The 14,200-nt window shown below is 37.9% G+C and overlaps 1 protein-coding gene across 8 annotated transcripts in view; it reads right to left on the bottom strand.

The window, feature by feature from the left end:
- cacna1c (calcium voltage-gated channel subunit alpha1 C) overlaps positions 1-14,200 on the bottom strand; it is a 186,796-nt gene that overhangs the window by 40,968 nt on the left and 131,628 nt on the right. For 7 of the 8 annotated variants that reach the window (XM_023350203.1, XM_023350204.1, XM_023350205.1 and 4 more), the window contains exons 11-22: positions 10,933-11,023; positions 8,002-8,028; positions 5,190-5,350; positions 4,988-5,061; positions 3,248-3,399; positions 2,943-3,144; positions 2,696-2,816; positions 2,353-2,467; positions 1,257-1,374; positions 1,103-1,172; positions 735-867; positions 499-628 (exon numbers count right to left, since the gene is read on the bottom strand). In XM_023350203.1, the coding sequence (XP_023205971.1) occupies positions 499-628; positions 735-867; positions 1,103-1,172; positions 1,257-1,374; positions 2,353-2,467; positions 2,696-2,816; positions 2,943-3,144; positions 3,248-3,399; positions 4,988-5,061; positions 5,190-5,350; positions 8,002-8,028; positions 10,933-11,023 (1,394 nt within the window). The remainder of the gene's footprint in view (positions 1-498; positions 629-734; positions 868-1,102; positions 1,173-1,256; positions 1,375-2,352; positions 2,468-2,695; positions 2,817-2,942; positions 3,145-3,247; positions 3,400-4,987; positions 5,062-5,189; positions 5,351-8,001; positions 8,029-10,932; positions 11,024-14,200) is intronic. The other variant, XM_023350211.1, reaches the window with a different exon arrangement.

The raw sequence follows: 14,200 nt of genomic DNA, 5'->3' as shown, positions 1-14,200 counted from the left end.
CGTTCTCCCTAGAGACGATCTCCAGCTCATTCTGAGGGATCCAAAAGAATACATATCCTCGAAGGGATCTGTAATGTCCCTTCGACGAGTTCTGGTTCTGGCCGAAGGGTTTCATTCATGCGAGTCAGGAAGCAGGGGAGAGCAGAGGACGAGACATGCTGATTTCCAGAGGCATAATCAGCATGGCTGATTGCTTATAATATCCCAGCAGGAAGTCATAATCCTTTACATTTCAAGAGTCAAATGGCCCGAATGAGGATCAAAACCATAATTAATAGACATACATAGGATGTAATTATAAAAAAACTTGAGGGAAAAGTATATTAAAATGGAGACAAATTTAAGCATATTCAACACATATTCATCGGAATATTTAACTAACATAAGAAATAGACAGTTATGCAACGGAAAATTCATTGGCACAGAATAGGGAATAAGATGAAAAAGTAGTAAAGAGGCAAAGTATCTGGAAGTCAAGTTTATAACTCAATCTGCCACCTGATTTCTGAAAGAGTCGTTCTTGACTGGATCCTCTGCCGCCAGACTGATGCTGCTGAGCAGGATGAAGAATAGGATGAGATTGGTGAAGATGTTGTGGTTGACAATCTTGTGGCACAGAACCCTGAATCTGTTGGGGAAGACGGAGGGAAAACAAACTGAAGCAGACGAACGAGAACAGGAAGAGAAAGAGGAGAAGAAAACAAATGAAAGGCAGAACAACAGCGTCAAATTACTTGTTGGTGTGGCTGAAGATGAAGAAGGCGCGGGCCTCGGGCATGGGAACGGCCTTCTCTTTCAGCTGAATGTCAGAGAGCGGCCGCGGCCTCGGGCCCACTGGCATCTCTGGCTCCTCCTCATCCTCATCTCCTAATGAGAGGGTTGGGCAAGAGAGAAAGGAAACAGAAAAATAGATGAGGTGAAACAGCTGAGAGAGATGGCAATTTTATTCCTGTTAGGAAAGAAGGGTTGTTTTTTTTTTTTTTACCAAAATGTCAGAAAAAGCACAATTGTTTGACAGCTTGTTTTGAGCCATTGTTCTAGAAATAGAACGGGTTGTGTAGCTGCTAAATATCAGGCATATTTTTCATACTGTGCACTTTACCTATGTAATCATTCACAGGATATGGGTTCTTCTCTTCATTTTCATCTCCACAGCAGTCATCCATGTTGATCTATGAAATAAACATATATTCATCAGCTAATTTGCTTACTAAAATTTGTAGCTTCAGTCTTTTATTTTTTATGCCAGTAAGTACCTTAGTTGCAGTGTTGGTTTCTCCATCAGAAGTGATGGACTTCAGCTCAATCTTCTCACACTTCTTTTCCTCTATCGGGGGCTTCTCGTTATCCTGACGCTTCTCTGGACTGGCAAGCCTGATAAAGAAAGAATATCTTACCTTCTTTGAATGTTATTTACTCCCTGTTAAATCATAGATTTGCATTTGTTCACTGCATAACAAAGAAGTGATGACAAGATAATGGTGCACATTTAAAAAGTTCCTTTTGTGACCTTTTTTTCCTACTATCAAAGGAAATGATAGTAGGCTGAGAAATTGTCTTCCGGTATACTGATGAGTGACACTAAGTTAGAATATATATATATATGTAATTATTTTAATTTAAAATGCAAAACTTGTATATTTCATTAACTTTAAATTACATTTTAATAATATTTCTTATGTATCACAATGAAAACCCCAAATTCCAGATCTCAGACATTTCAGTACCAATAAAAAAAGGATTTTCACTACATAAATATCCTAGTAGAAATTAACATATAGAAATTAACTCCACATACTGTACAGTATACATATAATCAGTACTTGGTCTGGGTTTACTGGGTCTTGGATTTCCTTAGTACCACTGAAGACCTGATCATTGCCAGTCACGCTGCACTGATGCAGTAATTTCTGCAAACTACCCCAAACCAAGTATAGAGTGCTTAAACTGTATGGCATGTTGAGAATAACTAATTCTGTGTTTTCCTCTATCTCTTTTAGCTATTTGCATGCTCGTATACACACACCCACACACACACACCACACGCGCGCAAAGCTAAGGTTAAAGGAAATGACACACTCGGGAACGCCCTCTTTTTGGCCTGTCAAGCACAGTACTAAATAATTCTGTATAAGGAGTGGCTAAACATAAGAGATAAAACTGTTGCAGCTTCTTGTTCTGATACGTCTATGTGTGCTTGTTCTTCCAGCATCCAGCATTTCATGAGTTGCCACATTTCCCAGGCTTTGTCTCGCTCTTTTGGGGTTCGCAAATCATTAAACATGTCTCATTTCTTGCTCTTTCTGCTTACAGTCGCTGCATCACTTGGTTTCTCGGTTTTCTCCATCTTACCTGGCCAGTTTTTTCCTCTCCTTCGCCTCCTCCTCTTCTTTCTGAGCCGATGTCAGACTCTCAGCATCTGCTAGATTGTCGACAGCGATGGCCAAGAAGACATTCAGTAGGATGTCTATTTGGAGGGGTAATGTAAGAAATAAATACCTAAGAGATGAGATGGTGCAGCAGGCGAGACCGGTCACAAATCATTCCAGTACAAATCTTGTAAAAATGCCATGATATACACATTTCTTTTGCACAAATGTATTCTGGGCAGAAAGCAGCTTGTCCATTCATTTCAATTCCACTGTGCGTATACACGTTAGCATGACTCTGATAGTCTGCAGACAGAAAAGGATACAGTTTCCGCAGATGAAGAGGATGATAAAGTAGATGCAGACCAGCATGCCAGGAAAAGACGGGCCTCCGTACGCCATGATGCCGTCATACATAACAGAGTTCCAGTCTTCTCCTGTTAGAATCTGTGGAACAAATAATACAGAGCAGTTTTACATGAAGAACGCACAAACCAGCTAGAGCACAAGCATACAAAGACGAGACAAAATGAACACTGATATGACCCTGAAAAAAAAAAGTAGTATTGTTACCTGGAACACAGTGAGCAGAGACTGGGGAAAGTTGTCAAAGGTGCTCCGTCTGGTGTCGTCAAAGTTGAATTTCCCCCCAAAGAGCTGCATGCCCAGCAGGGAGAAGATGATAATGAAGAGGAAGAGCAGGAGCAGCAGGGAGGCAATGGAACGAACGGAGTTGAGTAGGGAGGCCACGAGGTTGGAGAGAGAGTTCCAGTATCTACAGAAAAGATAGCACAGACCCAGACGATGTATATGTCGGCGTTTGCCTGGGAAATGTTGAGCTTAACTTCTATAGTCAATGCCGTAAAAGTCGTAATGACCTTGTTATTTTAAATATTCTCAACAGGCGTACGCAACGTAACACTGAGATGCCAAGAGGAGACATGATCTTTGTTTCAACTAGAATGGTCTCTAGTATTCCTCCACACACAACGAAGCTGTCGAACCTGTTGAAGAGCGACACGAAGTACGCCTGTGGAGTGCAACAAAAAAAGGGAAGATGGTTAGAATTGGGTCATAAACAAAAACATTTTACTTTATTAGGATGACACGTGGTAGACCAGAGATCTGCAACTTGCAGCTCTTCAGGGTAAGGTTGTTGGTTATTATTGGGTAAAACTGACTATGAACTGAGCAGAGGATTTAAATACCTAGGCATGTCACAATAATTAATCGTCCCAGAAATTCTTGTGATAAATGATAATGTGATTTTGAGATCACTGTTTACTAATAGTATAAATGGCCTAACGATGCAAAGACACACTCTCAAAGATCAATAAACTAATTTCTAAAGTACATTTAGCACTGACATTTTAAATATACAAAATAAACACACAAGCCAAAAACAAATAAAATGGATTATGAAGTCTTTGTAAACAAACTTGCCCTTCAAAATATATTAATCATTAGGCTCAGACATTGAAAACAGAATATATTGTCGGAACTTTTGTTGAAAAACCCCCAAAACATATTGGGTGTGACATATTTGCAGCATTTTTTGAAATGCTGGCTTCTCAATGAGATCAATGCGATTAAGCAAGCTATTTTGTACGGGCCTTTTTGTATTGTTTGTTGATTAAACACTCTAGTAATTGTGGACCGTCAGTAAGACAAAGCCAGCTGTTGACTGAATTTTTTTTTCCCCCATGCTGGAAAACCTGCATTGCATGTTTTATGTGTAGATACATGTTTGTTGTATTGTCGTGCTTAGTTGGTACTGTTTTACAACATATTTGCTCCAAAGGTTAAGTGGTTTACCACAGATTCCTCCCAGAGTGCAACTGTCACGTTTGGCTTTTAAACCAGCATTTCCTTTGCTTCCTCCTCCTCTCGGGGCTTTCATGCTAAGCTCTGTGGTGGTCCACTATGGGCTCGACACACGGGAGGCGATGTCGCTCCCTCTGCGTTCGTTACATAAGGAATTTGCATGGTGAGCGACAGTCACTTGGCCTCTTACCGGCAAGCAACTGGTGAAATTCATGCACGTGAAATTTTGAGGTCGTACCAGTAGACGCGCTCCTGCAGTCTAGCGACAAGACAAAACGAAAGTTGAACACTGTTGAGCCCTTTACTCTAAGGAAACTAGAAAGGAAGGAGGCAGCTAAAACTTTCTCATCATCCCATCCAGTCTCTTTGCTAGAGAGATACATGATGAAAACAAACAAGCATGCGACTTGAAATTATTGAGCTCATTTTAACTTATCACGCGATTAATTGATTTATTGCTTACCACGACAGGCCTATGCACACCCACTACCATGCAGCGATACAATGTATGCTATGCATACCCACTACTATACCTACCATAATTCCCTAACAGAAGGGAACAAGCAACAGATTTTTTTATCTAGCCTAGTCTTTTTGTCATCTGGTTGCTAAATTCAAATGCATGATAGACATTTCAAGTTTAATTTGTTTTGAAAGGCATTTATCACCTTACTTTCACTTCACACCTAATAGCATAAAAATGTCCTGGTGCACAATTATGCACCCCTCTAATTCCATAAAATTCTGATAAAAGGGATTGAAATTAGTGGTTATAAAGCTTTGGCACCACTTACCTGTAGACCAAGACTGTACATCTTTAGGAGCATCTCACCAGTGAAGAGCGCTAGTAATACTTTATTTGCTATATCTACAGACAGGAACAAAATTAGAAGATGAAAAGAAGCTAGAAAAATGAAAAGAATAATTTTACGCTAAATATTTTCATTCCTATGATTTGTGTTTTTACATGTAATGTATACATTGTGCGCGATGTACCTTGCACGTCTGTTAGCCACTGAGGCTGCTTGTGATGTTCAGAGGCGATGGTCAGGGTGTTGAGAAAAACCAGGAAGATGACCAGCCAATAGAAAACCTGGGACTTGACTGCTGCTCGACACTTTCGCCTACACAACCTGTTCCACCTCCGAGAGTAGCGACTGAGAAAGGCAGATTGAGAGGTGAGGAAAGATTGGAGAGGGTAGAAACAGAGGAAACATTTTGGATGGTATAGGTCAGAGGTCGGGTGAAGAAAAAAAATGAGGGAGATGAAAAAACATGGAACCAGATGGAGGGAAATATGGTGCCAATGAGGAAATAAGGAACAACCCACAGTGAATAAAGAGAGAAAGGCAGTCAGTGGTGGAAGAAGAAGAGGAAGAAGAAGAAAAAGTTAATTGGTCAGTGCACAGAATCGAGTTGACATGAGCTCCATATCCTGAGGCTATCTGTTTTCTTAAAGCAGAAATGTGGAACAGTGTTAGTCATCAAAGGTGTTTCATACTAGCAGCAAACTTGAAGAGCTTTGTGGTGGAGTTGGAGAGACCATTTAAAGAAAAGAGGGAAAAGACACTTGCAGACAGACATTAAAATGAAATGTATTTTATCTACAAATAAGAACTGTATTTTTGACTAAAAAAAGTAAATGTAGTTAATTGTTCCTGGGTTGTCGTGTGGACTAATTCCTCTTCACTTTCTTTTGCTGTCCACCGTGGAAAATTTCTGTCATTGTTTCTGATAATTGCCAGCTTCACGCCTCGCAAACAATCTACTCTACTCCCTGCACAATGGGTCACACAAGGGTCATTTTACATCTCCTCCCATGTAGGAACAATTTTCCACAGTAATTTCATAATTGCCTCGTTCTGAGTAAGTGACATGAAAACATGTGAAGGCAATATAAGGGGATTTACTTGTTCTCATAGCAGCAGTAGTAAAGTATAAATGAAACTTTGTGTGTCTAAACTGCATTGCTTTGATATGCATCTCCTTATAAATAATCTCGGAAATGACATCTACTTGTATAGATGTTTAAACGTCAATTATCCCCTCAAAAGGAAAAAAAAACAATGTTTTATGAAAACAGTAGATCCTGCTTTGGTCTACACATAGGTTATTAGGCAAACTTCCTTGTGGCAGTTTGGACCCCACTCTCTGTTAGAAAATGCTCTAATTCTTTGTGCTATAGGTCCTGTCTGTATTCATAATGGTGTTGGAAATGTCCATTTTGGTCCTTATTGTCTTAATAGCATATTGCAATTTCATCCCTGAGGTCTTCTATTGGATTGAACCTTACCATGGAGGTCACTGGAAAACTCCAGTAGCTTCAAACTCAGTGTAATGCTCAAGAAAACAGTTTCAGATTATTTCAGATTTGTGCGTTATCTTGCTGGAAGTATCCATCTCGACTAACTCTGTGGTCATAACGTCTGTGGCATTTACACAATTCTCATTTGTACTAAATGACCCAAGAAAATATCTCCCAAATCATTAAAGCAAAACCAGCCATCTGTGACTGTTGATACAAGGCAGGATGGATCCATGCTTAAAAAAGTGTTTCTTTTGTGTTCTGCATCCTGGTTTTAAATTTGTCTAAACACTGGAAAACCATGGTCAGTTTTAGTCAAGGCTATGATATTGTGAGAAGCACTTAATCATTTTATTTTCATGTCTGCTATAAACATCAGAACTGTGCAAATGGTTAAGTATACATAACATTTAGTTTGACATTTAGGCTTCATGAGAAAACAACATTTTTAACAGCGTAAATAACCATGGCGAACCATTTTTGTATCACTGGGATGAATGCAGTACCACACAACGTATCAGTTACTGTATTCATAAAGGTGTCAGATCTGTGATTGGTTGCTGACTTTCTGTTTTTCATACAAGTAAGAATGTGGAAGTATTTATGATCAACTAAATGTATAAACACGGCCTGCCAGGATTTCATCTCTTTCTGTTTGCTTTCAGTTAGGGCCCACACAAGACACAACTCACAACACAACACGAGCATAAACACACCCTGACTCAGTGTAACTGAGCTGAAACATTTAGCGCCATTTAGCGTTATGAATATCTTCTTCACTAATAGAGAGCATCAATTTAAAACCTTTGTGTTGATATCTCGATGTATCTAACACATCGTAAGAAATTAAAATTATGGAAATCTCTCACCTTTGAATAGTGCTACATCAAGGTATTTTACGCTTTGAATTGAAAAGAGGGATTCCAGATAACTTAGTTTTTTATCTTGTAAAATGATGTACCCTTTTTTTCTCGCAGTCTAAAATTAAATCAGACTAAACTTTTACTTTTTTATATCAGTTAAGATTGTTAACATTATTTCTGTTTGCTAAATAGAAATAATAACTATACCTCAGGGAATATCTGAGGTATAATTTATAACTACCGGTATTTTAGGGCTTTGTCAGCTTCTGATGAATCCAGCTGATTTAAAACAGGAAACTTTTGGTCTAATTTAATGTCAGACACTGAGAAAAATACAATTCTTTTTATAAAGAGTAAATACTTGATATCAACCTCAGAGTTAATATCATGGAATTAGTATAGATTATTCTGTAAATGAAATGCCTGCAGACAGTTTTAATTTATTACTGATCATGTTGTTATTTTTAGTGAGCTCAGAGGGAGTTTCTATTAGTTTGATCGTGTTAGTTTTAGATTTTCCTGTTTCCTTTTCATTTTGTTCTTCTCTAAAGTAGAACGCAAGCCCAAAGACACTAACACACATTCACAGCCAATAAATAAGTACGACTTCATTAGAAGACTACGGTAAACATGTACTAACCTGAACTTGGATTTGGAGATCCTAATTCTGGAACACAGAAAACAAAATGGATTATACAAAAACACATAGCACACAGACAGACAAAAAACACAAGACAGAGGTGATTTGAAAAGGATAAAGGGGAATATAGCTTCCCCTGTTTTTGTAAAAAGATTTGCAGCATATATGTTTCTTGATCAACCTGCATTTGTTTTGCATATTTTACATGTAAGAATTTTAGGCAAAACAACAAAAGATGTTGCAAATGATCAACGAAAATATTTGCCAAATGGTCCAATTCACCAGTTTTAAGTAGCCATCTTGAGCATAGCCCAACAGAATGAATGCTTGTTGAATTTTATTGTGAGCAAATCACTCTCTTGAACACACACACGCCCTCCCCCCTCCACACACACACACACACACACACGCCCACGCACATATATATATATATATGTATATATATATATATATACAGTACAGACCAAAAGTTTGGACACAACTGTGTGTCCAAACTGTTGGTCTGTACTGTATATATATACTGTATATGCAGTACACAAACACAGTGGCATCCAGTCAAAAGAAAACAATCTTAATTTGATTTTCCTCCAGTCAATCCTGGTGTAAAAAAAACACAATTCATTAATGGATGGAAAGTCTGTTGATTGTTCACCACTGTAACAGGAAAAAGGTACAACAAGGAGAACTGAGGACAAGATATTATGGAGGACATTTTGACAGAAGAGAGAAGGAAAAAAACAATGTCCATTTCAAGTACCATAGTTCACAAAATTAAATTGATAACTGCCGAATCAATCTGAAATCTATTTTTTTGTGAGATGTTTGTATTTGCGCTCTGGTTTGGTTGACAAAAATCAGATGAACTGATGGAGCAGCTGACTCACTGGCTGACTGAACAGCTGACGGAAACAATGAAGCGTCTTATTGACGGCCTGAAAGACCGAACAGAATGACTGACTGGCTGGATATGGGACCTGACAGTGCATACTCCCCTTCATGTGTCCGTCTCGGTGAAGAGATCAGCAGGTGCTGAAGTAGCTCGTACCCCAAGGGCCTGTCTGCTGGCAATGTGAAGAAGAACTGACAAACACTGAAAGTCTCATTTTTTAAAAAACAAAAAAACAAAAGTGGGGCGGGGGGGAGCCTCCAGGAAACTCTCTATATCTAGGATGAAAACTTCTTAATGTAAAGTTTCAGTCAACAGAAGGTCTATATTTTTTTCCAAGTGTTGCAAATAAAAAAGAAAAAGAAATCTTCAAAACAAACAAAGTAAAATCAAGATGGCACATACTTTTGTGATTAATGTATATCATAAGAAGTTGTTGCAGTCTGATTTGATTTAATTCTCGGCTCTTTCCTCCATGTAAACTGAGTTGAGTGGCTCTAAGAGGTTAGGTCTCCTTAAGCAGTCATTAAAAAACAACTATTTGTGCAAGCTGAAAATTCATAATCTGTCATAACATTCTTGCGATCAAACTAATAAAACCAAGTTGATGATTTAATATGACAAATATTGAGTTTGAAATCTAAAATGACCCGTTTTGTTTTTTCATTCTTTTTAGACATTACAACAACAACAACAAAAAATAATAATAATAATCACTTTTAAATTTGTAGCAAATATTTCTACAGAGATCAGGTTCTAAATGTGGAACAAGAAAGAAGGTAGACTGAGTGGTCAGACAGATGAATGAATGGATAGGTGAACATCAGAACAAATGGAATGAAAGACAGACTGGTAGATGGATGGATAAATAAATGTATTGGTCGATAGGCAGATGAATAAATGGATTAAATGATTTCTGGATGGATGCATGAAGAAGCAGAGGGATGGATAAATGACTTGATCAATAGAAAAACTGATGAAGGACAAAGAGCTGGATAAATAGAGAAATGGATGGACAGGTGAATGGGTTTGTTTTCTAAATAAACTTTACTTCTATGGATGAGCTGAAATCATATTATATTTTTATATACTCTTCATATTTTAGTTTCTATGTTCAGGTTAATTCATTTTGACAGTATACGAATAAACCCAAACAACACAACAAATACATAATAACAGACAAACAGTGAACGTAGAGATAAATGACCATCCAAACATGCTCTCTAACTTAAGTCAGCATTTTTTTTTTTTGCGTCATATAGTTTTACTCTGGAATCGCCAGTAACCTGTTCCATTAATGAGCAATTTTGGATTTGCTTTTGCATGCTAAAGTAGAGGCTCGCTGGAGGTCACGGCTCCTGTGAGGCCCTGCGTCAAAGACAGAAAGCATCTCATTTGTTTTGAATAATGTAAAATCACAAGAAAAGCATCCGGGGATAGCAGGAGTGAGTGAGTCAGCCGTTTGTGAACTCCCACAGGGGAGGATGAAAGCGTTTCAGCGGCCAAACTCAGGTAGGGGAGAGACCGATCAGAAACACAGAGAGAGAAATTATGTCCCATAGTCATACTCGCGTAAAAAAAACTCACATAAAAATATGTTTAGTCTTTGAGTTTTGGCAGTGTTATTACAGAAATGTCAAAGGTCATGTTCATAGACTTTGAAAAAGAAAAAAACATCCCCTGTGGGAACAGAATGTGCGGTTATTTGTCTCTTCAGATAAATCACCTTCACCATAATTAAAGTTTTATCTGAGTGGAGTGCATTGACGACCTTCTGGTCCTTTACCCCAAGAGCTTTTGGTGCATGAATGCCTGCACGACACAATGAGTTATAAGGCTAAGGCTGGCTCCGTTAGATCAATGAAGGACAGAGGGAAGCCAAGCCACTTGTACCATGTCTAACACAGCAGAGCTGGTGGAAAAGACAAAGATCCTGGCAAGGCGAGGAGTACTCCATGGGAATGATGGTGGGGATTGAGAGAGCTGAAGAAGAGGTGTGTGTGTGTGTGGGTGTGTTTGTTTGTGTAAGAGGATAAGGTACTCACGCCAGTCTGGTGCAGCAGGTCTCCCCCTCCACATCTCCCCCGGGAGCGTTATCTGTGTTGACTGATTCATTTTCACTGGCTGGCATGCTCACTGAGAGAAATGGGTAAAGACAAAAGGAAAAAAAAAAAGAAAATATGAGGAAGAGTCAGAAAGAAACAAAAAAAACAAAAGGTCTATAGCAGCATAAGTGTGCAGGGGGTTTAACGTTTACCTGGAAATAAAATGTACGTTTCAAGTGCACATTTGCAGTAGCTTCCCAAACAATTAAACTTTTTTTTTGCCTTCTTAAACCACCAACTTTTCTGTATTTTATAGAAAATTTCCACAAGAGGAAGAAAAAGGACACATAGTTTTTAAGATAATAAAGTGTGGAATGCACTAATTTATTCCCCATTACTCAGATTCTCCTACATAAAATTTGGCGCCTTCAGAAGTCATGGATGCATTCCTTTTGGGTCAGTACTTTGTAGAACCACCTATTACTACAATTACAGCTGCGAGTTTTAAATGATGTATTTCTACCAGTTTTGCATATCTAGAGATGGAAATTTTCGGCCACTTTAGTTCTTTGCTAAATAGTTGAAGCTCGGTCAGATTGGACTGAGAGCCTTTGTGAGGTAAATTTTCAAGTCTTATGACAGACTCTCAAACAGATTTAAGTCTGGACTTTGTACTATTAGAGTTGTCCAGCTGGACCGATCAGTAAACAATGGCACTAGATACAAGCGCTTTTTATTAAGCTCTTATATCATTTTTTTCAGGGCTGCCCTGCATTCATGTCTTAAACATAAAAGAGAGCCTTTGTAGTTTCTTTGTAATCTAAGGAAAGAGCTGTGATATCAGATGTGCTCTGTTCATCCTCACCTTTGAGTCTAAATTAAAATATGTCTTTTGGTAATAAGAGAGCACAGTTCAAACAGCATATTTTTTTCTGTTTTAAATAAAACAGCTTGTGAGTGATGATATGCAAGGATAGAGGGATGAGTTAATATTGAGACGATGGGGAAAGACTTTGAAAAATGAAACATATTCATGGGTAATAATGGAAAAATCAACTGTTTTACAAAAAAAAAGTACAAAATGAATGGACAACCAATAACAGTGAAGTGGGACGGGGAGACAATAATGTAAGCACTAAAGACGGTTTAGATGACAGGAGATTGAGCGAGTAAGAAAAGGAAGAATGTGGAGACGGCTGCTTGAGAGACTGATTTGAAATGATCCATCGCTTTTTATTGCTTCTGTCAATTCAGGCTTGCTGGGGGGAATGAGCCGCATTCCTTTATTGTCACTTCAAATATTATTGCTACACCTGTAGGTATCAGAATCAGACACTGCACATGGAGTTCCAGTCGCCAGTTTGCCTGCACTCTTCACTGGCAAGTGTGTTACTCTGATTTTGTGCCTTTTTAAAGTTTATCTGAGCCTTCTTTTTCTTGCATGGAATTAATGTGCTACAGATAACTTCAATAGATTTAAAAGCGAGAATTTGATGCACAAGTTTCAATGAGGGTGATGGTTTCAACTACTAATTTGTTGGGAAACCTACTAATCTACAAACCATTTTGCAACACAAAATGTCTCATAAACCCGTTGTTTCAATCATATTGAAACGTAATTGTGCATTGACACACAAATCGGTGGTAAAGAGGTTCACTTTTGTAAAATCTTGTCTCTGTGAGCGATAAAGCCTTCACTGTTAATATGATGTAAGTTTCCACACTTCGACATGTCCCTCCTGTAGCTACGCTACTTGGTTAAATGCACTTGTGAGCAGCAAGTTTCTCCTGAGGCTACAAAGCCTATGAAATACTATTCAAAAGCAGCCCGGTGCCTTCCCCTCAATGGAGCTATGAACTAGTTTAATACCTATTGTTAGAGTAAACCCCAAAGACCTGGAACAAAGAGACAAGAAACGAGGAAAATGAAGACAGAGGACAGCAGGGTAAAAAATGACTGAAGAGACAGACATGATGGAAACAGGGGTCACATGTTTTTTTTGTGTAAATTGGATTAGATTCTGCTTTAGCCTGTTAACACTGCAAAAATTTTCAAGTTATCATGTAAGTACACAGACTTATTTGATTTTGGAGACTCTGGGAAATTACAACTAAATAATATCCTAACTTCACAGACTGACATTCAGACAGTCAAGTTTTGTCTTTCTTATCAAAGTAAAATAAGTAAGACAAAATAACAAATGTTTCTCACTAAACGGGGACCTAAACTAATTGTTTTGCTATTTTAAGTATGGTTGTGTGGAGTAATTCTGAAAAGATTATGTCTTAGCTTCAGTAGAATGCAATCAAATCATTCTCAAGCCCCACCCTGCTAACGCAGATTATTTATAACTTAGTTTATTTTTTGGAGACGAAAAAACAGCTTTTTTATGCATTTGTGTGAATTGAATATCTCTAAAAAAAAATCTTAGAGATCATGGCCAAGAGAGCCACTTCACAAATGTCCATTATCACTTTTGCTGATAGAAGCCACAGCAGCTGAGTTACTGTCTGGAATTTTTCAGTGTATATTGCTTTCTTCTATCTCTGTGCCCATGAAATTTGAAATGTGAGTTGAATCTGTTAATAACAGAGAGGAAACGGGAAACTGTGTGAAAGAAAAGACAAGATACAATTGGCAGAAGAAAATCTCTCAAATCTTAAGCATAGGATTGTTGTAGGCTTTTTTTATTGTTATTATTTTTGACATAGTTAAATGTTCAATGTATAACCACCTGCTGGTCAAATCTTTGAAATGTTTTTTTTTTTTTGGACTATTAAAAGATTTTATTCCTGGACAACAACAATCATTCCCTCTTTGAAGTAAGTTTTTGGCATGCATTTGTTTTCATTACCCTTCACTCTGATACTAGTATAATCCAGGACAATCAGCTTATAGAAGTCACTTAATAAATTAATAAATTTGTAAATAGTCATCTAGAAATTGATGGCAAACTAGCTGCATCATGAAGATCAAAGAACACACCAAACAATTCAGGGATGAAGCTGAGAATGTAAAAGCAGGTTTGGGCTACAAAATATTATCTCAACCTCTGTCACTCTTCGCCAAATAACCTTGATGCTGTAATTGTGACTAAAGGTGGTTTGATTACATAAGCATGCCAAACATTTCAGAATTGTAAAAAAACAATTATATTTTATGCTACATTTTCCTTCTTCCACTTTGTGTTGGTCTATCACTTAAAATCCCAATGAAATGCATTGACCTTTCTGACTGTAATGTGACAATATATGGAAAATTTAAGGG

The sequence above is a fragment of the Xiphophorus maculatus genome, chromosome 17 (assembly GCF_002775205.1).
Source record: "Xiphophorus maculatus strain JP 163 A chromosome 17, X_maculatus-5.0-male, whole genome shotgun sequence".
Taxonomy (NCBI): domain Eukaryota; kingdom Metazoa; phylum Chordata; class Actinopteri; order Cyprinodontiformes; family Poeciliidae; genus Xiphophorus; species Xiphophorus maculatus.
The sequence above is the reverse complement of the archived record's forward strand: the minus strand, read 5'-3'. Positions and strand labels throughout refer to the sequence as shown.